This window comes from Protopterus annectens, chromosome 13.part0 (assembly GCF_019279795.1).
Source record: "Protopterus annectens isolate FY-2018-M chromosome 13.part0, PAN1.0, whole genome shotgun sequence".
NCBI classification, from domain to species: domain Eukaryota; kingdom Metazoa; phylum Chordata; order Ceratodontiformes; family Protopteridae; genus Protopterus; species Protopterus annectens.
This window is the reverse complement of record NC_056747.1, coordinates 784,250,938-784,278,035: the sequence shown is the minus strand read 5'-3', so window position 1 is coordinate 784,278,035 and position 27,098 is coordinate 784,250,938. Positions and strand designations below refer to the sequence as shown.

The window sequence follows — 27,098 nt, the reverse complement described above, 5'->3', positions numbered from 1 at the left end:
GACTCTAGAAGTAGACAAAATGGTATAGCACAGAATAGGTAGTGCAAGCCTGCTGACATAAAACACTGGCATTTCCTGCTACTCTGCAATAGGGACATGGAGCCAAACATCCCTTAGTATAGAGTTACCATACAGGCATATTTGGAAGATCATGGGAAGTTGTTTTTGTAAAACTTGCATTTTGAATTTTGCTACATCAAGAAACTTGTCTAGACCTGACATTTCCAAGATAGATCTCCAGGTACCTTTTCTTGAGACTAAAAAAAATCCTTTAACAACATTTTTCATCCTAACCTAGAGGAACAGGCTGGATGGATCCTGGTTGTATTAGCTCCAAGAGAGGTGGCAAGTGACTTTTTTTTTTTTGGGGGGGGGGTCTTGCCATGCCAAGAAACGGAAGGAATTGCTCTGGATGGAATAACCCTTTTCTATGACGACCCACTGCTTCCAATGATGCAAGGAGTCTTTCTGCTACAGGGTTGGAGGAAATGGTGTACAGGGGTTGTGGGTTCAAACGCCAGGAACAGCCATAGTTGGTCAGTGTGCTTGGTAAGCTATTTACAGTTTCCTGGTGGTTTGCTCAGGTTGCGGCCAGCTAGACTGTCTGGTTCAAACAGCATGGGTCGGCCCATCCTTTATCCTGTGTAGAGAAATGCTACAGTTCGGAAGAGTAGAATTTATTCACAGTATTTACTTCACTCTTTTCCAGTTTCTCAAAAACCTTTCCAGTTGGGGGTCCAAAAAAGGAATTTTGTCTAGTGGATCATCCAGAAATTCAGCCATGGCAAGGTCTGAGGTTAGAGTTCTGAGCCATGCATACCTGCGAATGACGGCCTGTGGCAGCTGCTCTGTATGATGCATCCAATGAGTCACACCCACAATTTAAAGGAGTGCTTGGGGACTTAAAGGCTGCTCTATCTCCTGAATTTGGTTAGACAAGGTTCTACCAGCAAAAGTCCCTGCCTTATTTATGATTTGGACTTTTAGGGACTTCAGGTACTTTGCAATTAAGCACCCTCATGCACAGGGGGTAGCAGAGCTATATACCTTTTTTGCCATAAATCTGTCTAATAGACTTTCCCTGACATTGGGAAGGGATGTCTGGTTGCCTCCTTAGGTACCCCTTTAGCAGATTCTGTAGAGACTACTGAAGGGTCAGCTTTACAACGCTTGTAAAAGGTGCTTGTACAAGTCAAGCACTCAAACTCATGAGGCTACCTGGGTGCAGGTGGGAGAGAATCAGGGTGCAAAGATACATCTTCAGAGACATCAGAAAGCACCATATACACTGAAGAGATAGTCAGTGCTCTGGGTGATTGCAAACAGCAGTTCCATAAAACCGGTTTGAGCCTTGAGAATTGTTTTCCCATTACGAAGGGTATCCCCACAGTTCAGATCCTCTGGAGGAGAGGCAGAAGAGGGCATCAGAGACTAAAGTCAGGATATGGTTGGGGTTGCAGGTACTCAGAAAAGACAACTCTACACGGCCTGATAAATCAGATTCTCCAATAGCCACATCCTTATACATTTTAGAGAGGGAGATTTTTAGGGGTAGTGTGAGGCTCTGCTTCCTTGGTTTCATGAAGGCCATAAACTCTTTTTTACGAGGTCCTGGACTTTGACCAGAGTTGGAGTGGCAGAGGGCTGAGACAGAGGAAGGCTGCCTACACTTTAGTTTAAGCATCTACTTTATCAAGATAACCTGAGCATGTGGTAGACTAACTCAGACAGGGATTCCATGACTGAAGACAAGGCGTCAGTCCCTCTGTACCCTCAACACACATTTTGGAAGCTGAAGCCTAAAGAGCGACCTCAGACCCTAGTACTGCTAAAGCTATGAAAGCAAATGAAATGCCTGCAACCATAATACAACCCCCAAGGGGGTGTGCCAGAGATTTTGGGTCGAGAACTTGCCATACCAAGGAACTGCAAAGGAGTCTCACTTGAATAGTTGGTAGACTCGTTAGCATGGGTTGATGTTTCGTCAACATTTTCAGTCTTTCCTTGCATTTTTTTGCCTTTGTGTTTTTAAGAATGACGCTGGCAGAAGCCAAGGTTTGCAGACACAAGATGGGAACTGAAACCAAGGACTCCATTTGAATGGCTAGAACTTTAGTCCCTGAATTTATGGGTCTTCATTCAGAATTTAGAACAGACAAATGAAAATGTGTTGAAGCCCAAAAAAGACAAGAATTAAAATTTTCATATGGATACATTTGCTCCCCTCACATTTCAAGCAATTAACCTTTTTTAAACATTAAAATTTTTAAACCAAGTTGGCCCTTGGATTTCAATCAGCTAGGGATGGCCAAATCTCTGGATATCAGGCTGGTTGTGGGCTTCATGACAGAAAGAGCCAAGAATCAATACAACATTGGCTATGAATACTGGACCAACTAAACAGCTTTTTCTTACCCTCCACCACCCCAAACTCATACCTATAAAAGAATTTTGGCTCAGACAGCCTCATTCTTCTATCCAAAACTTCTTCCTTAGGTGCAGCTATTATCTTGTAAAACTTGGCTCTAAACCTGGTGTTGGAATACTACTGCTTTTTAATTTTGATTTAAATATTCAGCGCTTCGCTCAAAGTTAACATTACCTCAGATCCGCTTCCTAACTGGCTACCTTGTGCGCCCTCTAATAAGTTCCCTATTCATCTTGCTGAAGCGTACCTCACTTTTCCTGCCTCCTTAGCCAAATTTAAAACCGTTCTGTCACTAAACGCACCAGATCAAACTGGAACTTAGACTCATTTCGTGAAGCTACCAAGACATTTCTCAAATTCTCATACACCCCTTCCTTCAGTGACTACTGTCCAATGTGCTTCAGTCTCAGCACAAACAAAATCCCTCCCTGACATTCCGGAACAAATCCTGATCCAACATTCCCAAGCTAAAGACAACTCTAGCCTATTTAGACTGGTCTCCTATTCTTTCTACCGAGACCCTTACCACTATAACCCTTTGGATTCACTCTTCTAAAAATCACACGTCTATAAACTTCCTAAAAATAAATGGCTGGCACACAAACTCAATTGCTTCTTTAGTCTCAGGAATAATGCCTGGCATACCTGGAAAAACCTATCCTCAACCACTACACAAGTAAAGAAATCTAGCTAAATAAGTAATCAGGTGACAAGTCATTATGGGAAAGTAACAGTTATCCCCTCTCAACTCATCTGAAAAGTTCTGGGTAGAAATCAACTGCTTGACAGATTGCACTAATTTAGCCAACACCCACTCCTCACCTCACAGCCGATTTCAGCCTCAACTCCTTTCCCTTCTACACTGCCACTTTCCCAATTCAAAGCAATCAAAGCTAAACACCTAGTACAACTACTTTAACAGACTCACCTGCTGGTCCTGACAATCTTCAATGGTTCTTATTTCTATGTAAAGACTTTATAGTACCCCTTCACATTTACCTCTGCCCAAATCTAAATCATGTCAGATATCTGAAAAATGGCCATTGTAAACCCCCCCCCCCAAAATTAACCCATCCTTCACCACTGCTTTCTTTTACATCTCCATTCTTCCCATCAACTCATACATTCCATCCCCTAAAATCTACTGTACTCAAAACACATTGTATTCATATTGCTTTTTAACTTTACTATTGTCATTTATACTGGTCAAGGCTGAGACTGAAATAGCTCTATTTGGATCAGTGCCATTATCCAGGCTACCAAATTAAACAAATGTATCATGAAAGTGTCAGACAGACAAGAAATGCTGGATGAAATAACCTTTACCATGAAATACTTTCTGTACAACAGTTGCATGAAAAACAATTGGACAATAACAAATGGGTGGAGAAGTCCCTCACAGAAGATAAAAAATTCTGGTCCAGCATTTAACTGGAAAGTATTACCTTTGTCTGTGCTTCTTTCCAGGCTTTAACAGGGTCAGAGTCATAGCCCCTATCAATTAGAATTTGAATCAGTTCCTTCTTTGGCTTGTTTTCTACAAGAATAAAAAGTATAAATTAATGAACACGTATAGATAAACAGGAAAAGCATTACTTTAACTTCAGAAGAAAACAATGCAACACTGATGAGCAGAATAAGTTATGTACTCACCATAACGTTCCATGTGAGTTGCTCCATCTCACATTCATTCTTCACGGATGGGTTCGGAGCCGATCCTTGGACACGGCTGTTACCAAAGCTCAAGGTTTTCCAGTAGCTCGAGACCAAGCCCCTTTATCCCATGATGCACTGCTGGAATTACCTTAGATCTTGTTTGCTGCGTGTAACATATCCCTGTGAGAGAACTACTCTCCCAAGAGAGAGAAGGATTGAATAACCAGGCTGAGATCAGCCTCTAGGTCAACTATCAGCCAGGTGGGGGATGGAGGGAGGGACGTAAGAATGAAGGCGAGATGGAACAACTCACATGGAACAGTATGGTGAGTACATAACTTCTTAATGTGAAGTTGTTCAATCTTGCCATTCATCCTTCACTGATGGGTAGCATCCCTAGCACCCTGAATCTCGGGTGGCTCATGGGAGTACATTCTTCAGGACCGTAGACCCAAAGAAAACCCTGTCCCTGGAGGCCTCATCAACTTTTTGTAATGAGGGATAAAGGTATGAGGTTTAGACCAAGTGGCTGCAGCTCAAATGTTATCAAGGGGTAATTTGGCTTGAAATGCAGATTATGTAGAAATTGCTCTGGTAGAATGAGCTTTAATCTTGTGCAGTAAGGGCATACTAGCAGCTGAATAAACAAGTAATGCAATCAGATAGCCATTTCAAAAGCGTTCTAGCCACCGGTCTACCTTTTCTGGCTTCAGAGAAAGAGACAGAGCTGGTCTGATTTTCTAACAGCTTTTGTTCTGTCCAAATAATATCTGAGCTGTCTGAATGTCAAGTTTGTGCAGCATGCACTCTAATTTTTTGGAATGGTTAGGGAAGAAGACTGGCAACTCAGTGACTTGGTTGATATTGGATTCAGAACAAACTTTGGGCAAAAAAAAAAAAAAAAAAAAAGAGGGGTTTGCCCTAAGAGATACTCTTATCAGCATGGAAAATCAAATAAGGAGGGCTGATGCATAAAGCTTGAAGTTCTGACACTCTGCGGGCTGAAGTAATAGCCACCAGAAATATGGTTTTCCATGATAAAAATTTGAGATCACAAGATGTTGCTGGTTCAAATGGGGGAAGAATCATGTGAGACAGCATAAAGTTTAGATTCCAAGGAGAATAAGGAATTTTCAATGGAGGCCTCATGTGGAAGGTCCCTTTGAGAAAGGCCATGGACAACTTGTGGGGCATGTTTAGCCCGTCCACTCAGATGAAAGTTGGATATAGCAGCCAAATGGACCCGAACTGTAGCAGCTGCAGTTTCTTCATTAAAAAAATCATAATCAAGAATTCTAAAATAGATGGCAAGGGGGCTTAAGAATCACTGTTCGGCTTAGAAGCCCATATGGAAAAGATCGTCCACTTACTAAGATGGTGACTCCTGGTGGGTGGCTTTTGAGACGAGAGGATCTGTCTCGTCTCAGACAGATCATGAAGCCTGACTATGATTGCAACTGGAGCAGCCAAGCTGTGAGCTTCAGTGACTGCAATGACGGATGGAGGGTCCGCTGACGGATGTGTCAGGTGGTCTGGAAATGGGTACATAATACAGGGATCCTCCAATAGAAGATGCTGAAGGAAAGGGAACCAAATCTGCCGAGGCCAATGTGGGACTATGAGGAGGATAGTCCTTTAAAGCAACATTGCTTTCTGTAGAAGTCTGGGCACAAGAGGGATTGGAGGGAATGCATAGAGGCGACAGGGGCCAATTGTGTACGAGTGCATGTCTCAGGGGTTGTCCCGGAGAGGGAATCAGGGCAAAGTAGCTTCTGCATTTTGTGTTGATGTGACTGGCAAAAAAGGTCGCAACAAGGCTGGCCCTATTTGCGGAAAATCCTGTCCGCAATCTCGTTTGAGGGACCACTCGTGTGGCAACAGAATTGCCCTGCTCAGTCTGCTATCACATTGGATCTCCCCGGGATGTGTGTTGAAAACAGAAAGCAATGGAAGGAGACAGCCCACTGCCACACTCTGAGGGCTTCTTGGCAAAGGGGGTAAGACTTGGTCCTGCCTTGCTTGCTCAAATACCAGACTACAGACATGTCTGTGAACTTTAATCGTCCCTAGAGGAAGGGAGCCCTGAAAGTACTGCTCTCATCTCCAGGACAATGATATGCAGATGTGATTCTTTATCCGTCCATGTGCCTTGGGTGGTAATTACCTGAAAATGCCCCCCATCAGGGAAGCGTCCGTGGTCACAGTGGCTACTGGAGGGGGTAGAATAAAGGGACATCGTATGGTTACATGGAGACGTCAACCACCACTGGGGATCCATCTTGAAAGAGTACGTAATAAAATCATATGACTCATGGGAAGTTCCTGATACGACCCATTGGATGAACAGCAGCCATTGAAGAATCCGCATATGCATCCTTGCTAAAGGTAGGCCAAGACCGCTGCAGCCATCAAACCTAATATTTAAGACTTCCGAGGCTGGTGCTCTGTCCTTTGACATGCTGGTGAAGGAGAAAAACCCTCTTGGTTGGTTCATATGCAAGTACTAGGCTATTGGCCATAGGGTCTACATAAGCCTAGCCAAAAGGTACCCTGGCTTTCTCCACCCAAGAAAATTATTTTCCTGTGCCACTGTCGAGCAGAGCCACAGAAGTGATCCCCAGGGTGAATTTCTTATCTCCCATCCAATCAAGATTCTTCTTAAAGAGTGCTAATGAGGAGCTTTCATATAGTTTGTTCCAGAGTACGGGAAGTCTCTGGGACAGGACTCTATCCCTCCAGCATGTTCTGTTTATTGTGGTGACAAGGTTTAGGTATCTAGAGCTTGTAGCTCGTAGGGATTGAGATTTCTTTAAGTGGAGCATGTCCAAAAGCTCTGGGCTTAACATAGCTTTGTGTGTTAGGCAGAGATTGCCTCGGAGTAGACGATATGTGACAAAGTAAAGCTGCAGTTTTTATGAGACTGTCTATGTAGGTCATCTGAGGCCAGTAATCCTCAGAGGTATCTGTGACCTTCCCACAGTTGTTGTAGATGTCGTGAGGTACATACCAAAAGGGGCGTTGTACTCTATAATGGGTATAATGAGTGATAGTAGAGGGAACAATGACCTTTTTTACTGGACGAGAAAGCTTTTGTGATATGTGCCACGTAAAAGGATTTCCTGACTACTGTGACGATGTGATCAAAGGAGAGACTACTGTCCACCTGTGTCCCAAGGTCTCATCACACTTTCAGTGTTAAGTAGAGTACCGCCTATGTAGTAGTTCATGGGTACAGAGTTTTTACCAAAAGGGACGACAATGCACTTTTTGGCATGGAGCTTGAGGCCATGGCTTTGACATCAGGCATCTGTCGCAGCGAGGCCCTGTTGTAGGATGTCCACATCATTTGGAGTTTTGATTATGGCTCCTAGTTTACAGTCATCTGCAAACTTAGTTAGCCTAAGACCTTTCGTGTTAGCCTGTACTTCAGAGAAGTAGATACCAAACAGGAGAGGCTCCAGGACTGAACCCTGTGGTACTACACCAGTCACTGGTCTGAAGTTGGATTTGGAGTCTGCAACTTTCACAGTGTGGGTTCTGTTAGTGAGCCAGTTGGCAACCCATCTTGTGACATAGGGATTTATACCTAGTACAGTGCGTTTATCTATAATTTCAGAGTAAGCCTTGGCAAGATCTAGATAGGCTGTGTGAACCACCTTACCCTTATCTACGGCTTTGGTGACTGCTTCAAAGCAATCAGGTTTAGGAGACATGATCTGCCTTCTACAAACCCGAACTGGGTGGGGTCCTGAGTATGGAGATTACCAATGTCATTGTTTATAAGCTCCACGAGGATACGAGCCATAGCCTTGCAGACCAGGCTAATGGGGCAGTAGTTTCCAGGGTACGTGGTTGCTCCCCCTTTGTGGAGTGGGATAACAGTTGGTGTGCGCCATTCAGTAGGCGCATAGCCTGAGGTGAGGCTATGTTTGAACATGGTACCTAGGTGGGGTGCAAGTTTGCTCTGTAGTTCATGTAGAACACAGCCAGGGATGTTGTCAGGTCCTATGGATGCTGTGTTCTTGGCTTTGGAGAGTATGCTTTTTATCTGTGCAGCCGTGATTAAAGGGACTTTGCATTCTTCCGGTATAGAGATGGGCCCTTAAGGGGATGAGAAGGCGGTAAAGTTAGCACTGAACCTATCTGCGAGGATGTTGGCAATATCAGTTGGTTCTGTATATTTAGTGTCATTGTGTTACAACTCAGAGCAGATCAGAGTGTTGCCATTGAGATTCTTGATAGCTATAGAATGCTTTGTGGTTGTCTTTAGAGTCGGTGGCAATTTTTTCGTAACTAGCTTTGGAGGATGTTATGAGTGATCTCAGCTGCTTACGGAGGCTGACAAGGGAGTTTCTCCAATCATGGGATTTTACACTTTTTGCAACAGTTTCTTTCTTCTGGTGTGAAGTTTATGGCAGGGGACCACCAGATTGGCTTTATTTGGAGACCAGCATCTTGGTTCTGTTAGGGATTGCACGATCAATCCATGCACTCGTAAGTGCTTATAAAGTGCATTTGTGTGGGATTCAGCAGTCATACCTCTATTGTCAGTCAGCATGGGTGCCGTGAAGTTTGCAACTTCTGTCTTAAGCATGAAGTTGGCTTTGGAGAAATATTTTACGGTGGTTTCCCTAATGGGGGGTGGGGGAGGGATGTGGATGTCTAGGGCGATTACTTTGTGGTCGGATCTGACCAATGAGGAATTGACCTCTGGTGTGGAGTACCAGTTGCCCATGTTGGTAATAAACAGGTCTAGGATACTGCTGCCCCTGATGGGGGTGTGGATAAGTTGATCCAAGACATTGGAATTTATGAATTCCACAAAACGTTGAGCACAAGAGTTGGTACACAAGTTTTCCCAGTTAATGGTGGGGTAGTTGAAATCACCCATTATTAGGGTGTTGGGTTGTACCCTAATATTTTCCAGTGTATCAAGAAATTAGTTGAAATCCTGGGACATGGTGGGGGATTTCTAGCAAGCTACAATTTGGATACCTGTCTTGCCCAGAGTTAGTTGCACTTTGATAATCTTGGATGCATTATGCTGAGCAACTAGCCTGGAGGTGTGGATATCCTTAATGAATATGGACACACCTCCTCTAGTGTTTCAGTCCAAGTTAGGTGGCCAAAAGGTGCGGTATGAATTATAGCCTGGAAATGCAGGGGTACTCCCTGGAGCTTTGAACCAAGGTCTGTCACTGCACAGATATCGATGTTTTCCATATTAAGGAGTGCTTTGAGTTAGTGCATTTTGTGGTTTAGACTTCTAGCACTGAGTAGCAATACCCTCATATTCTGCTAGTCGTAGAGTGGTGGTTGAAGTGTCTAACTCTGCCCCTATAAAGACAATATGCTGCGATGGCGACAAGGCAGATTTTTCTTTGACTAATGCCCAAGTGATGGCAAAGGGTCAAGAGTGCATTCTTTTGCTTGAAAAAGTTGATGACTGGTGGTGGAGGCAAGGAGCCAATTTGCTAGGTATGGAAACAACTAGAATCCTAGACGCCTCAGATAAGCCGTGACCATTGCCATGCATTTGAACACACTGGGGGGCCTATAGTGAGACCAAAGGTCAGGGCTCGAAACTGATTATTGGCTCCCAGCTGGAAACGCAAATTATCTCTGGATGGCCTGGCCATTTTTGTGTGGTAGTAAGCATCCTTAAAATCTATTGAGCACATCCAATTGTCTTTCCCTAAAAAAGGAAGTATCGACTTAAGCATGACCATTCGGAACTTCTTTCTTTACAAACTGGCTGAGTCTATTGAGGTCCAGAATAGGTCTCCAGTCCTGTCTTCTTTGGAAGCAAAAAGAATCTCTAGTAAGTTCCGAATCCTATTTAGTCTACTGGGACTGGCTGGATGACTTTTCTAGAAACTTGCAGACCTCTATAGTTGCTTTTCCCCCTGTAACTGGGTGGAACGTCCGGGATTCTTCTTGGGGGTATAGGTTGGGTGAAGAATGGTATGAAATACCCTCTGGAAATAATGCTTTGTACCCAGCTGTCATTTGTTGCATCTTGCCAGGCATCTGGGTATAAAGACAAGTGACCCACGACTGCCTCCAGAGCAGGACAGTTGGGTCTCCCTTCAGGAGCACTGATAGGGTTAACCAGAGAAGTGATCTGTCACCCTGGTGTTGCTGACCACCTCTGCCGCGAGGGCGGTGCCTCTGCCCCTAGAGGGGGGGTTGACCACATGTCCTGAAAGGCTCCTTCGGCTTTTCAGAACCACATTTTCCCTCCCCGTTGGCCTTTGTGGTAAGGCAGAGTAGGGGTGGAGAAACTGACTCTGACAGCAGTCTTTCCTTCCTGCTCACACCTGGTAAGGGTTTCCTTCACTTTGGGCCCAAAGAGAGATGAGCCTTCAAACAGTGTATTAACAAATTAAGACTTAAAGGGCTCCGCGAAGGAACACAAGCGCATTGAGGAATGTTGTCTTAGCTCAACTCCTGTACCCGCTGCTCTACTCGTCCTATCAGCTGCATGTATGAGACGCATGGACAAATTCACAGTTGAGTTCAGGGTAGCGAGCTGGGCGGCAACTTTGTCAGAAGCACCTGCAGCTACAGTACCCTGAAGAGCATCTCCTAACTCCTTAAGGAGATCTCTCTGCAGTCTGGTGAAATGAGTCAAATAGTTCAGAAACAGTGTAAAAGTCGATGAACTAAAAAAGAAGTTATGCACTCACCATAAAGTTCCATGTGAAGGGTTCATCTCGCCTTTGTTCTTACACGGGTTCGGAGCCGATCCTCGGCTCAGAATCGGCCGCATCACAAATCTCTGCATCTTAGAGAAGCTCGAGACCAGACTATATCCCATGATCCTCCCTGCTATCCCTCAGATCTAGTTTGCAAGAAACCAGACCGTCCGCCATCAACTGCTCTAAGACATTCACACTCACACGTCTAACAACGAACACCATAGAACTATAACACAATGTCATATGGGTGGTGTACCACATCCTACACAGATCAATTAACCCGGTAGAGGAAAAGGATCCCAACCAGACTAGTCTTACCAGTTCTTCCATAACGTGGTGGGGGGAGGAGGGAGGGGATGTAAGAACAAAGGCGAGATGAACACTTCACATGGAACGTTATGGTAAGTACATAACTTCTTTATGTGAAAGTGTTCAATCTCGCGTTCTTACACACAGGTAGCTTCCCTAGCTCCGTTACCCTGGGTGACTCATGGAAGAACGTTCCTGAGCACAGTGGAACCAAAGGATGTCTTGACCTTAGAGGCCCTGTCCACCTTGTAATGAGTGATAAAACGTATGAGGTCTTGCCCACATTGCTGCTGCACAAATCGTATCCAATGGTAAGCGAGCTGCATGAGCTAAGGAAGTAGAAACGGCCCTAGCAGAATGAGCCTTAGGCTTGAAAGGCAGTGGCTGATTCGAAACATAATACACAAAGTCTATACAATAGGAAATCCATTTAGACAAGGTACATTTCGTGACTGCCATGCCCTTCCTGTTGCCTGCAAATGAAACTAACAGCTGATCTGAATTCCTGTGATCTTTAGTCCTGTCTAGGTAAAATCTCTTGCCTATGTACATCCAATTTGTGCAGCATATATTCCAATTTGTTTGAATGATTCTTGAAAAACGTAGGAAGTTCTATGGATTGGTTAATATTTAACACAGAACATACCTTGGGGAGGAATGACGGGTTTGTGCGCAAGGAAACTCTGTCCGGGTGGAAAATCAAGTTCGGTGGCCTGACTGAATGCTTGCAGCTCTGAGATTCTTCGAGCTGAAGTGACAGCAATAAGAAATAGGTGTCTTCCACGACAAGAACTTTAGGAAGACAGGATGAAGTTGGTTCGAAGGGTGGTAACATCAGTTGCGACAACAAGTTCAAATTCCATGGGAAAATTGGCTCCCGAATGGGTGGACGAAGGTGGAAAGTTCCCTTCATAAAAGCCTTGCAAAGAATGTGAGAAATAATAGAAGAGCCCCCTTCACCAACATGGAAGTTAGATATGGCCACCAGCTGTACTCATAGTGGAAGTAGAGGCCCCCTCGTGAAAGAGTAAGGATAAAAATTCCAAAACTTTGTGTAGCGGGGCTACCAAGGGATCTATATGTTGACCTGACGCCCAACATACAAAACGTTCCCATTTGCTCCTGTAAAGTTCTCTGGTGGAAGCTTTATGAGAGGCAACCAGAATGTGTTGTACTGCAGGAGAGAAAAGATCCGACCTGGCTAAACAGGGAAGCAGAGCTGCCAAGCTGTCAGCTTGAGGGATTGAAGGGATGGGTGAAGAACTCCCGAGTCAAGAATCCAAGGCTCCTCCATCTGATGGGCTCGAAGAAAGGGGAACCATATCCGCCGAGGCCAGAATGGCGCTTTGAGGATTATCGTCCTTTCCAGATTCCTGGCTTTCTGTAGAAATTTGGGCATCAACGGGGCAGGAAGAAATGCATATAGGAGAACCGGGGTCCAATCGTGCACCAGTGCGTCCCTGGGGACACCCCCCAGAGGGGGAAGTAGGGCAAAGTAGCTTCTGCATTTGGCATTCAACGGGGATGCAAACAGATCGCAGCAAGGCTGGCCCCATCTGCAGAAAATCTTTTCCGCCACTTGCGGTTTGAGAGACCACTCGTGAGTTAACAGGATGGCTCTGCTCAACCTGTCAGCAATGACGTTGGATGACCCCGGGATGTGCATTGCCACTAGAAAGCGACCCGTGGACTCTGCCCATTGCCAAATTCTCACGGCCTCTCTGCATAATGGGCAAGACCTGGTTCCCCCTTGTTTATGTACCAGACCACAGACATGTTGTCCATCTGAACTGCTACTGTTCCCAGAGGTAAGAATGAGTGGAAGTGTTGCAACGCTAGAAACACCGCTCAACTCCAGAACATTGATGTGCAGGTTGTACTCCAGATTGCACTATTCCCCTTGGACTGTTCTTCCCTGAAAAAGTCCCCCCCCACCCTATCAGAGAAGCGTCCGTGGTTATTGTGGCTGTAGGGTTGGGTAGGACAAATGGGCGACCTATTGTGAGATCCTGACTGTTCACACACCATAAAAGATCCCGTTTTCAAGAGTCTGTTATCAATATTTTGTGTGATAAGGGTAGTTGCTGGAACGACCATTGCGCGAAAAGCAGCCATTGCAGGATCCTCATGTGCATTCTGCCCATAGGAACTGCAATTAGAGAAGCCGCCATCATGCCTAGAACCTTTAACACTAGCGTGGCCGGTCCTTTTCTGTTCTGAAGAAGTGCAACCTGTTCCCCGAGGGCTGACGCTCTTACTACAGGAAGCTTTATCAGAGTTAACCTCGTATCTAAATCTGCCCCGATAAATGAGATATGCTGTGAGGGCGATAAGGCAGATTTTTCGAAATTGATTGAGATCCCTAAATGGGAACAAAGGTAGACTGTAGTCCCTGGCCTGTACAAGACTATGCTCGGTGGTGGCGGTAAGGAGCCAGTCTAGATACGGAAACACTCTGAATCCTTGCGGTCTCAAGTGAGATGCCACTACTGCCATGCATTTGGTGAACACCCTGGGGACTGAGGTGAGACCAAAGGGCAGCGCTCGAAACTGAAAATGACTGGCTCCCAGCCAGAAGCACAAGTAATCTCTGGACGGACTGGCCATTTTGATGTGGTAGTACGCGTCCTTGAGATCTATAGAGCACATTCAATTGTCCTTCTGTAAGAAGGGAAGGATCGACTGTAGCGTGACCATCCGGAACTTTTCCTTCCTTACGAAGGTGTTGAGTTTGCTGAGATCCAAAATCGGTCTCTAGTCCCGTCTTTTTTGGAAATAAAAAGAACCTTGAGTAAGGTTCCAGATCCTCTTTGGTCCGCCGGGACTGGCTGGATGACTCTGAGCAGCTTTGTAATTTTTATGGCTGCTGGATCTCGCAGATGGGGAATTTTGTATCCTCTGGTAACTATGCTTTTTACCCAAGAATCAGAGGTAAGATTTAGCCAAGCGACCCCCGACTGCCTCCAGAGCAGGACAGTCGGGCCTCCATTCAGGAGTGCTGGAAGGGCTTCCCAGGGACGGTATCCCTGTCGCCCTGATTTTGCGGAAACCCTCTGCCGCCCGGGCGGCATCTTCCATTTCTCCCCCCCACCTCTGGAGGGGGCATCACCCTGTGTGGCTTGGAAAGACCCCAGTGTCTTACGGAACCACATTCTGCCGCCTCTTTGCCCTTTGGGGTACGGTCTAGTTGGAGCGGAAAAACGGACCCCAACAGCAGACAGGATCTTCCCTTCCGAGTTGGCCTCCTTTACTTTGGGCCCAAAGAGAGTAGCACCATCAAAGGGGCATTGGTAAAGGAAGACTTGAAGGCTTCCGCAAAGGAGCACAGCCGCATCCAGGATTGCCTACGGAGAGCAATCGCTGAAGCTGCAGCTCTACTCGATCCTTCGGCCACACATGAGATGAGCCTCATGGGATGAGTTTGCTATTGAAGTAAGGGTGTTAAATTGTGCTGTCACCTTATCTGAGACAGCAGCATCTGTGTTACCCTGGAGGGTATCTCCCAGTTCCTTAACGAGATCCCTCTGTAGTGTAAAATGTGTCAAGTAGTTTAGCGAACACATGGAAAAATTCGCTGAAATGAAAACGCGCTTCCCATATCTGTCCATAGTCCTAGAATCCTTATAAGGAGGATGAACAGATGATTACTCGGACATTCCCTTTTTCGTGGCTGCTGCTACCACTATAGCATCGACCGGAACTCCCTTAGTAAGATAAGCCTTATCTTGGGAGGCAGTGACAAAAACTTGTTCGGCCTACGAGGTACCGGTTCCACTGTGTCTGATGTTTCCCATGCCCTTCGAGCAATTAAGTACATCAATTCATCGAAGGGCGGAGTCACCCAGGAGGTAGAAGGTTGAGCCCCAAAAGCCTTCAGCAACATCGATTCTTCCTCAGTGGGGGCCAGGGACTGCCAATCACCCCTCTGTCTCAAGATCTCCAGGACGTCTGCAAATGATACATCCTCAGAGGGGGACTGTCGGGACCCCTCTGCCTCATCCAAATCGGTGTCAGACGTTAGGAGATTCCTGCGGGGAATCAACGTGCCTCCTCTTGCACAATCTTTTCCTCAGAACTTCAGAGGGGGCTTCTGGTGAAGCCTCCGAGGAACAGGTAGCACCCTCTGGGGCTGGCTGAGGCAAAGGGACTCCTACGCTTGGAGTGGATTGCGGGGGCAGAAACAGAAAGCGGCCCTTTGGGGGAAGGAGAAGACGCCTCAGATGAAGTAGTTGTCTGTTCAGACAATACCTTCCTCATAAGATCAAAAGCCCCCGAGCCCCGGGCCAAGGACTCCTCCGGTTCCGAAGAACATGGAAGCTTCGACACCGGAACCGTGGCCTCCGACCCAGAGGACGGAGCCGAACCTATCTGCGCCGATGCCCAGAGAGTCTGAACCAAAAATTTGGTACGACTCTGTCCTGGAACCAAGGAGAGAGAGTCGGCTCCGTGACTCCCCGACGGACTCCGAAGGGGTCAAAGTCAATGGTGCCCATCGCACAACGGACGGTTTCGGCACAGAGGGCTCCACTATCATCGGTTCCTCTTCTCCCGGCTCCAAAGACTGAATGAGTCTCGAAGGAGGATCTGTTGGAGACACAGGGAGGCTTTCCAGGTTAGACACCAATTGGGACGAAACCGCAACCAGCTTGGACAGAGCCGTGTTTTCCATTAGTTTCTGTACAACACGATCCACGCCTGTATCGGATAATGGTCTGGAAGATCGGGTCGAAGGGGCCGAAGATGATCGAATAGACTGTGGAGGAAGCTTCAACACCGGTTCCAAGACCTGGGGCTCAAGCAAAGATAACCGTTCGATGCCCGGCCCCGAGGTCTGTGGAACCGGCGAACGAATCCTGGAAGAAGTGCTCGGAGCCGATGGCATGGGCTCCGACGTCTTCGACCCCTTCTGGTCAGACTTCTCCAAGGCCTCCTGGAAGTCAGGCTTAAGCCCCTGTCAATCAGCTTCCTGCGCCTCTGTCATGACCCTCCCACTAAAGGAATGACAGATGGAGCAGTCCTCCTGCAAATGGAGAGGGCCAAGGCAGTAGACGCAGGAAGCGCGATAGTCAGTGATGGACATTTTTTGTCCACACTGACATCTTTTAAATCCGTATTTGACTTTCTCTGACATGGTAAACACAAATCCAAGTCAACAATCTTATAACAGTTACTATAACAATATTATAGATAAACAAAAGGAAAGTTATATATCTATCTAAAAGGGTTAATGGTAATAAAAGGGGAAATATTAATAGCAACACAATATACAAAACACTATACCAACTACTGGTAGAAAAAAAAGACTGCCAAGAGCCCTGACAGGAACAAGCAGGCTGCAGCCCAATATATATATATATATATATATATATATATATATATATATATATATGTATCTATACACACACACACAAAAAAAAAAAACAACTATCTGAACGATAAATGTAAATTCTCTCTGGCCAGAGCTCTCCTCGACCGATCTGTTGCAGCGGCAAACTAGATCTGAGTGATAGCAGGGAGGATCATGGGATATAGTCTGGTATCGAGCTTCTCTAAGATGCAGAGCTTTGTGATGCGGCCGACTCGCAGCTGAGGATAGGCTCCGAACTAGTGTGTAAGAACAAATGGCGAGATTGAACACTTTCACATCATGTGTTTCCCATAATCCATGCTCCTGGACTCTGTTAGGAGGATGGATCGTAGAGGAAGTCTGACACTTCCTTCTTGGTAGCCACCTCCACCACCATGGCATTAACAGGTACTACCTTGGGAAAAAATTTTTTTTATCTACGTGTGCAGAAATTAACTTGTTTGGCCTCAGAGGGGCAGGCTCCATGGTCTCTGGTGACTCCCACGCCCTTTGAGAGACCAGCTGCATAAGCTCAAAGGGCAGAAACACCCAAAAGGTGAAAGGTTGAGACAAGAATGCCTTCAGGAGAACTGACTCGTCCTCAGTAGGGCTTTTGAACTGCCAATCACCCCCTCTGCCTAAGGATCTCTAGTATCTCCGCAAAGGAGATATCCTCAGAGGGGGATCGGGGGGACCCTTCTGACTCATCCAAGTCAGTATCAGATGTCAAAGTCTCCTGTGAGGAGTCCAAGTGTCTCCTCTTACACAATCTCTTCCTGGGGGCCTCCTCAGTGGGAGTCTCTGGGAAGGTCTCGGAAGAGCAAGGGCACTGTGGGGCTACTGGAGGCTCAGGGTCTCTGCCTGGACGATGGAGGCAGAAGCAGACACAGGCACTTTGGGGGAAGAAGAGGCCAGACCTGGTGTTGAGGATGTCTTTGGGTACAAGGCTCTCCTCATGGCTCGGATGAGTAGACGCATCTGAGGGAACCGCCATCCACTCCCGCACAGAGGCAGTGGGCTCCAAGCAGAGGCCCCGAGAGGAAGTCTGCACAAATAAGTCTGTGCGACTATCCTTCCAGGACCACAGGAGAGTGTCGGCCCGTAGAATCCCCAGTTGACACAGAGGACGTCAGAGTAGATGGAACCGATGACAATGGGGCAGGTCTGGTCTCCAAAGGCTCCACGAACAGCAAGTTGGCCCCTTCCGGCTCCGAAGATCCAGTACAGCTCAGAGGAGGAGTAGTCAAATCCAGTACGGTGGTCTTCAGTTCCAACGCTGGGGTCGGAGCAGACAATTTGGCAAGGCCTGGTGCCCGTATAAGCTTCTGCACCAATCGGTCCATATCCAAATCCGGGAGGCTGACAGAAGATCTATAGAAGTGCACCAAAGGTACCGATTGAAGGAGTGGAGATACAGCTCTCAGAGACTGGCTACAAGACAGTGGAATGGCTCCGATAGCTGTGGAGCTGAAGTCCTGGAATCCTCCACTTTCTTAAGGCGTTTTAGATGCCTTGGAATCGGTAGATCATTTTGATGCTTTAAAGGACTTGCTGGCCCCATCCTGGTCAGACAAAGCTTCAGTAAAAGGATGCTTCAGCAAACCTCTGTCCACAAGTTTCCTTTTCCCCTCTAAAAGAACCCTTGAAAAAAAGGCATGGCAAATGCTACAGGACATCTGCAAGTGCACCGCAACCAAACAATACACACTGAACATACCCATCAGTGAGACCTCTTTTGCCCGCAGTCTGGACATTTTTTGAATCCAGACTGGGTGCTTGTCTTTTTCCTCAGACATATTAAGCAATATACAGATAAGAAGAAAGTCAAGATAACACTACTAACACCTAACACCATTTAACAAATGGCCGAGAAAAAGAAAATGTCCAACAGTATAATATATCCTAAAAGGTAAAACCATCCTTAGGCTAAACTGGAAACAAAACACACTAAATGGCCTGAGAAAGGAAGGCCAACTCTAAAATGTGAAATAGCACACTATAGCAATATAATGAAAACACACTGAAAACTAGGCACAACACGAGGCCGGTACAACAAGGCGAGATTATATATATATAGTAATTATTTAAAAGAGAAAAAAGTTTTGAAAAGACTTGCAAATAGCGATTGTCAAAAAAGGCTCAAGCGAACTGGAACCTCAGATGCGTGCCGCGGCAAATTAGACCTGGGTTAATTCCAGCAGTGCAACATAGGATAAGGGGCTTGGGTGTCTAGCTAATGGTAAACCTTGAGCTTTGCCAACGGCCGTGTCGGAGCAGAGGGATCGGCTCTGAACCCAACAGTGAAGAATGAACAGCAAGATTGAACTTCACATTTACAGTTAACAGCACCCTGAAGTCAAAAAGTACTGTTTTGTACCTACCATAAATGTAGATGTTCGAGTGCTAATACAGCTGCAGTAATCACAGATGGGTTTTCTGCCATCAGGCGGGTCCTCGGTCAGCCGAATTCCAAAGTCTATGCCCGGCGTCGGTTGTTGTCGCTTTCTTTCCTGACGTCAGTGAGGCAGGGGTATATAAGACAGCCGCCGCCATTTTCTTCAGTCTTTCTTGCCCCAGATGTCAGGTGCCCCCAGAAGGAAGGCAATACATAAATTATATTTATATACATGCAATGCAATATAATCAAAAATCAGTAGTTGCCAGCAAATATACCATAGAAGGATAACCCAATCATGTTGTATGAAGAGGGGTTATGCCCTAGGCCTTTACCAAGAGGGGAAGGAGGGAGGCAAAACTGTACTGCAGCTGTATTAGTACTCTAACATCTACATTTATGATAGGTACAAAACTGTACCATGTTCATCGTGCATACAGCTGCAGTAATCACAGATGGGTAGAATCCCAAAGCTACGCACAGGGTGGTAGGCACTAGGAGGAACTGGGATGAGCCAGAATGCCCTGCAACACAGCAGTGGCAAAGCCTGCTCTAGTTTTGGAATATAAAGGCAGGTGGTAGTGTTTTGTGAAGGTATGCACAGAACTCCAAGTGGCTGCCTCCAAAATATCTTTGGTAGGAACTCCTCTGAGGAAGGCTGTAGAGGTAGCTGTGGCCCTGGTGGAGTGGGATCTGATGCCTGTAGTGACAGATTTTCCATGATAGGAGTAAAAAACCCGTATGCAGTGGCCTATCCATTTTGAAATTGTCCGTTTGGTAACTGGCTTCCCTTGAGCTCCTACAGCATAGGACACAAAAAGTTGTTCTGAATTCCTGAAAGGCTTTGTTCTGTCCAAATAATAACATAGTTGTCTATGGATGTCTAAGGAGTGCAGCAGCCTTTCCCCTTTGTTTTGAGGATTGGGGTAAAAGGTAGGTAAAAGTGTATGGCTTGATTTAAAGCTACCCTGGATACCACTTTAGGCATAAATGACGGGTTGGTTCGAAGGGAAACCCTGTCCTGATGGAAGATGAGAAAGGGCTGCACAGCCGTGAGGGCTTGTAGTTCCAAAACCCTACGAGTTGAGGTAATGGCCAGAAGGAAGGCTGTTTTCCAGGACAAATATTGCAAATCTGTTGAGGCAGCTGGTTCAAAGGGAGGTAATGTTAATTTTTCTAGAATGTAATTAAGATCCCAGGCTGGCATTGGTTGTTTCCTTGGTGGTCTTATATTCTTAGCCCCTCTGAGGAACTGTCTTAAGAGTGGGTGAGAGAATAAGGGTGGATCAGTGTTGAATTCTGCAGAAATGGCTGAGGCATGGATTTTTCTGGAGGAAAATGAAAGTCCACTGTTCAGCAGCTCAGCTAGATACTGTAATACCAGAGGCAAATTCAGTTTTCTAGGGTCCTGGCCTTTTTTCTCATTCCAAGAGCAAAACCATTTACATTTTGCTGAGTAAGCCTTTCTAGTAGATGGCCTTCTGGCCTCCAAAATGATATCATGCACCTCTTTGGGGAGTAGGGTCTGTTGTGGTGTTAAGGAATTTTCCATGCAGCCAGATTGAGTGTTTTCAGCTGACTGTGAAGAGTTTTGTAGCTGTGCTGTGTCAGCAGAAGCAGCATTAGAGGTAGGGACCAGGGAGGAGTATGTGTTAGGCTCCTCAGGAGTGGGTACCAGTGTTGTCTTGGCCAGTCTGGAGCAATCAGTATCATCTTCGGTCTGTCTGCTCTTGCTTTCAAGAGTACCTTGGGCAGAAGAGGCAGAGGTGGGAAAGCATAAACTGTCCATGCTGTCCAACTGAATGAGAGGGCGTCCACTCTCTAGGCCTTTGGATGAAAGGTCCTTGAACAGAACTTTTCCAACTGATGATTCCTGTGGGAGGCGAAGAGATCTAGGTCTGGCCTCCCCCATGCTTGGATTATCTTTGTAAACACTTGAGGATGCAACTTCCATTCGTGTGGATCGGTCATATTTCTGCTTAGATCGTCTGCCAGCGTGTTTTCCAAACCTGGCAAGTACTGTGCCTGAAGTTCGATTTGCCATTCCAGAGCCAAGTTCCAAAGTGTCATGGCTAGTCTGCACAGGGGGTATGAATGTGTTCCTCCTTGTTTATGTACCACATTACTGTGGTGTTGTCTGTTCTTAATTGTCCTGGATGCAGGAGGTCCTTGAAAGCTGTAATTGCATTCATCACTGCTAGCATTTCTTTCTGATTGATGTGAAGGTGCTTTTCCTTTTGGGACAATTTGCCCTGAATGCACCTGTCTGTCATGTGCGCCCCCCCAGGCGTAATCTGAGGCGTCTGTTGTGATGGCTTGATTTGCTTGAGGCTTGCAGAATGGGAGACCTGTGTTTGTTTGACATGCTTGGGCCCACCATAGAAATTTCTTTTGCAAACATGGAATTATTGGTATTGTTTCCAAACTGTGGCTGTGTTGAGACCATAGGTTTTTTAGGTACCCTTGAAGTTTCCTCATATGCAACTTTGCACATGGGATTAAAAGAATGCAAGATGCCATGAAGCCCAGAGCCTGCAGGATTTTCCTTGCAGTAAACCTGGTACAATTTGCTAGTATTTTGAAGTACTGAGTTAGTTGCCCCTGTTTTTCTGGCGTAAGATAGGCCATCTGGGTGTTTGTGTCCAAGTTGGCACCCAGGAAAGTTATTTTCTGAGATGGTGTTAGCCTGGATTTCTCTTTGTTGACTGTGTATCCCAGGGAATTCAGTAACCGTGTTACATAAGCCAGATGTTCCAGAAGTATGTGCTTGCTGTCCGCTTGGATCAGGCAGTCGTCCAAATAAGGGTAAATTTGTATCCCTTGAAGTCTGCAGTAGGCAATTACTGATGCCAGGCATTTCGTGAATACTCCGGGCGCAGTAGATAAGCCAAAGGGCAATGGAGTGAATTGATAGTGAATTGAACCTGCAAGAAATCTGAGGTATCTTCTGCAGCGGCTGATTGGGATATGCAGGTATGCCTCCTTGAGGTCCAATGTTACCAGCCAAAACTCCTTGCCCAGCATGGGAAGAAGCTGCTGTAATGTGAGCATCTTGAATTTTGGTACGAGTAAGAATGTGTTTAGGATGGGTAAGTCCAAAATGGGTCTCCAGTCGGTTCCTTTCCTTGGTACCAGAAATAGCCTGGAATAAAAACCTTGCCCTTGTTCGTGAGTAGGTACCTCTTGAATATCTTTCATGTCTATGAGCTTTGAAATTTGTAGTTGTGCCTCTGCCCTTTGATTGTGTGGCAGGTTTGGCATGCCTCTCATTTTTGGAAGAGTGTGAAAATGAAATCTGTAGCCTCTGTTTATAACGTCCAGGATCCATTTGTCTGTTGTGACAATATGCCAATTTCTTGTAAATAATGCCAGCTTTCCTCCCAAGGGTGCTGCCAGCGGAGGCTTGCTTGGCATGGAAAGGAGGAAGTCATTGGGTCTGTTTCCTGTATTGTTGTGCACTGTCTTCGCCACCTCTTGGTGCTGGAGTTTGCCATTGTCTGCCTCTATATGATCCTTGTGATTGTCCTCTGCCCCTTGTGCACCTGCATCTACCTCTTTGGGGCTTGTCCATGGCTGGAAAGGACCAGTTTTTAGGCGGCCAGTTTCTGCTAAAACGTGGTGGTTGAACCTGTAGAAAAGCTTTGACAGTTTGAATAGATTTGGCTTTTTCTTCCATTTTCCGTAGTATCTCCTCAGCATTAGTACCAAATAGCACATCCTTTTGTAAAGGAGTATCTAGTAGTTTAGCTTTCACATGATCAGGCAAGATTTGTTCCCCAAGCCAGGCATGTCTACGAATGACTGATCCTGTAACAGCAGCTCTACTTGAGGCCTCTAGGGCATCATAGCCACATTGTAAGGTGTGTTTACCCACTTGTTCTGCACTATGCATCATATCCTGCAACTCCTTCAAATCTGGTTGTTCAGGTTGAGACATTTTATTTCTTAATTGTGATAACAGAAACTGCTGATATTCAAGCATATGAAACTGACATTTTAAGGCCCTCATGGCTAGGGTGGCCGAGGTATATACCTTTTCCCCCCACCTTTCTAAGGATCTTGACTCTCTTTCGGAAGGTAGTGGATTCTTAGCATTAGAGGCCTTCATTCCCTTGGGGCCTTGAGAAATGGTTGCAGGGTCAGCATTATGGCTTTTGTAAAGAAATTGGTGGGAGTTAGGAACTCTGTAGTACCTATCAGGCTTGACTGGGGCAGGAGGCAGGGAATCCGGATTAAGGCAAGCCTCCGAATAAACATCATCAAGTATGTCCAAGACAGGAAGTATCGCCAGAGGTCTGTGTTGAGGTAACAAAAGAAATTCCCAAAGTCTTTTCTTGGAATCAGAAAAGTCTTGGCCTTCCCAATGGAAGTGTTCCCTCAAGGTGTGCAAGGTTTCCCCAAACGAAAAATCCTCTGGAGAAGATACAGAAGGAATGGACTGCTCTGCATCAGAATCTTCAAAAGGGGAGTAAGAGTGTTCCTCTACATCAGAATGTTCTGAAAAAATGGAGCCCTGATCAGAAGAGGGAGAATCTTCCTCCACTCTGGGTCTCTTGACTGGAGAGAGTTGGGAACCCCTGATAAGAGTAATTAAATCCTCAGCCATTTTAAGCATCTGCTTTTTAGGCATGGGGCCTGGAGATGGGCCCTGTGCAACAGGCCTCTTGGGATGCCTGGCTGATTTGGACTTAGTAAAGGCCTTAATGGAAAAGGAAGATGAGGGTCTAAAGACTCCATGGGTGGAAGTTGACCTGTCCACATAAGGAGGCTCAACGCTCACCATGGCTTCGGTGGTTGTAGTCTGGGTATGGGCCGAGGTACCTGAGGTCTCAGTTACAGAAGACACCGCCAAAGAAGTGTCGTCGGTAGTCAGGGACTGCATAGGCGGCTCGCTGAGAACCGGACCACGTGTAGCCGGTTTTGGCGTGGTGTCAATGGAGACTGCGGACCTCGCGTGTCGGTCCTTGTCCTTGCGTTTTTTGGACAAAACGGTAGTCGGAGTCTCCGGTGACATTTTATAATCAAAGGCTTTACCAAAAAGGTGTTGGGCGAACTCCGCCCGACGCTTAATAGTGCGTTTAGACCAAAAGCGACAGCCCGAGATGTCGTGGTCTGGGCCTAAACAAGGTACGCAGAGGGAATGGAAATCCTTATGCGGTATTTGCTTCCCACAAGAAGTCGGTCTGAGGCAAGAAAAGTTTCCCCAACGGGGTACTTAGCTTTAAAGAAGACTTCGGTTTCTAATTTTTTGTAAATTCAGTAGCTGGCCGACTGGCACCTGCGAACTGCTTCTGCTTCGGGCACCGAGCGGCAAAAAAGACTGAAGAAAATGGCGTCGGCTGTGTCTTGTATACCCCTGCCTCACTGACGCCAGGAAAGAAAGCGACAACAACCGATGCCGGACCTAGACTATGGAATTCGGCCGACCGAGGACCCGCCTGACGGCAGAAAACCCCATCTGTGATTATTGCAGCTGTATGCACGATGAACATCTAGATGACACTTAATTACAGAACACCACTGCAAACAGAAGCCCACCCCATAAAAAAATCTACAATAAAGAAAGTACAGTTGTGTACACCTACCATAAATGTAGATGTTAGAGTGTCTTCACTGTTGCAGTCATGACTGTAGGGTTCTCCCCTGCCGGCAGGCAGCCCTTGGTCGGCCAGAATCCCAAAGTCTGGGTCCGGCATCGGCTGTTCAACCCCGCTCCCTGACGTCAGAGCGCCAGGAGTATAAAGCTGACAGCCGATGCCATCTTTTCCAGTTTTTCTTGCCCCAGATGTCAGGAGTTCCAAAATGAAAATGGTCCCATAACCTTTGCAAATACACCTCAGAAGAATGGTGAAAAAATGAACCACACAAAAGTAAAAATAAGAGGGGACAGGAGGGAGGGAAACCCAGACTGCAACAGTGAAGACACTAACATCTACATTTATGGCAGGTGTACACAACTGTACTACGTTAATCATGTTTCATTGTTGCAGTCATGACTGTAGGGTAGAATCCCAAAGCTGAAAGAAAGGGAGGTGGTCATAAAGAAGAAGGGGCGGCTAAAAGGCCCTGCAAGACTGCAGAGGCAAAGCCTGCCCTAGACTTAGAGTAGAGAGGTAAATTGTAGTGCCTAGAGAAAGTATGCACTGAACTCCAAGTTCCAGCTTCCAAAATGTCCTTGGTAGGAACTCCCCTGAGGAAGGCAGCAGAAGTGGCAGCAGCTCTGGTGGAATGAGTCCGAACGCTCCCTGGGATTTGCTTTCCATGGTGTGAATAACAAAATCTGATTCCATGAGCAATCCATTTAGAAATGGTTTGTTTAGAAATGGCTTTACCTTGGGAACTTGAAGCATAAGAAAAACAATTGTTCTGATTTTCTGATGTCCTTGGTTCTGTTCAGGTAAAAACGTAGCTGTCTATGTACATCCAAGGAATGTAAGATCCTTTCCCCTTTATTTTGAGTGGGGAAAAAGGTTGGCAAGTGGATAGTTTGATTTAAAGCCACTTTGGAAACCACCTTGGGCATGAAGGTCAGATTAGTCCTCAAAGATGCCCTGTCTTGATGAAAAATAATATAAGGTTCCACCGCCATAAGGGCTTGCAACTCTGAAACTCTCCTGGCAGAGTTTAGTGCCAATAGGATAGCTGTCTTCCAAGATAAAAACTTGATGTCAGAAGAAGCGGCAGGCTCAAAAGGAGGCAAGGTTAGTTTTTCCAAAACATAATTGAGATCCCTAGCAGGAATAGGAGGGGATCTAGGAGGTCTTAAGTTCTTAGCTCCTCTGAGGAACTGTCTCATGAGCTGGTGGGAAAAGATGGGAGGGTCTGTATTATGAGCAGAAATAGCAGAGGTATGGATCTTAATGGAAGAGAAAGAGAGACCCTTATGTAAGAGATCTGTCAAGTAAAGTAAAATTAAAGTAATGTTAGGAAGAAGAGGATCAGAATCCTGAGCCTGCATCCAAGAACAAAATCTTTTCCATTTTCCTGCATAAGATTTTCTAGTGCTAGGATGACTGGCTTCTAAAATGACATCCATAACCTGCTTGGGTAGGAAGAATAAATCAAAGGTCCTGAATTAACCAGGCCGCCAGGCAGAGAGTTCTGACATGTGTAGAACCCGACCCTGATGTTGGGACAGAAGGTTCGGAGACTGAGGTAAAATCCAAGGGGGCTCCAGGCATAGGTTTTTTTTTTTTTTTTTTTTTTTTTTTAAGAGTTGGATACCAAAACTGCCGAGGCCAATTCGGAGCCAACAAGATTATCTTATTGGGTTTTGTCCTGTTTTATCTTCAATAAAACTCGTGGAAGAAGCGGTAGAGGCAGAAAGGCATATCCAGAGAGGTTCCTCCAACTGAATGACAGGGCATCCACTTTCCAAACCTCTCTGTGGAAAGTTCTGGTGCAAAAATTCTGTAGCTGATGATTTAGATGGGATGCAGAGATCTGTGAGGACATCCCCATACTGCTGTTATCATCCTGAATATTGTGGTGTCCAGCATCCACTCGTGTGGATCTGAAAGGTTTCTGCTCAAACTGTCTGCCAGTAAGTTTTGTTTCCCTGGTAGAAAAGCTTGAAGATCCAGATTGCAAGCTACAGCTGTGTTCCATAAATCCATGGCTAGTCTGCAAAGGGGGTAGGAATGAGATCCCCCTTGCTTGTTTATGTACCACATAACTGTGGTGTTGTCTGTCCGTATTAGTAGTTGTCCTGGTCGTATGAGAGTCCTGAAGGCCAATAAATTTTTCTGAACGGCTAACATTTCCTTTAAGTTGATATGCAGGTGCATCTGATCCTTTGTCCAAAGGCCCTGCAGACAATTGCCCTGAAAATGGGCTCCCCAAGCAAAATCAGAGGCGTCCATGGTTAGAATCTGAGGCGCAGGAGGTAGACGGAAGGGCTTCCCTTTGTTTAGAGCACATGCCCTGGACCAAAGAAATTCCTTTTGAAGGCAAGGAAGGACGGGAATCAGTATGTCCAAACGGTGGCAATGCTGAGACCATACACTTTTTAGGTATCACTGTATTTTCCTCATGTGTAGTCTTGCATAAGGTACGAGAAGGATGCAGGAGGCCATGTAACCCAAAGCCTGCAGGAATTTCCTTGCAGATAGATGGGTTAGAGTTGAAGGCTTTGAAAGCTGATGCCAGCTGTAATTGTTTTTCGGATGTCAGAAATGCCATCTGGGTTGTAGTGTTTAGAAGAGCACCCAGAAAAGTTCTGTTGCGATGGAGTCAAATTTGATTTTTTTATGTTTACAGAGA

At 46.0% G+C, this 27,098-nt stretch overlaps 1 protein-coding gene across 2 annotated transcripts in view; it reads right to left on the bottom strand.

Moving 5' to 3' along the window:
- Nucleotides 1-27,098, bottom strand: part of LOC122787663 (DNA topoisomerase 2-alpha-like) — a 1,447,528-nt gene that overhangs the window by 397,103 nt on the left and 1,023,327 nt on the right. For both annotated transcript variants that reach the window (XM_044054499.1, XM_044054498.1), the window contains exon 25: nucleotides 3,874-3,965. In XM_044054499.1, the coding sequence (XP_043910434.1) occupies nucleotides 3,874-3,965 (92 nt within the window). The remainder of the gene's footprint in view (nucleotides 1-3,873; nucleotides 3,966-27,098) is intronic.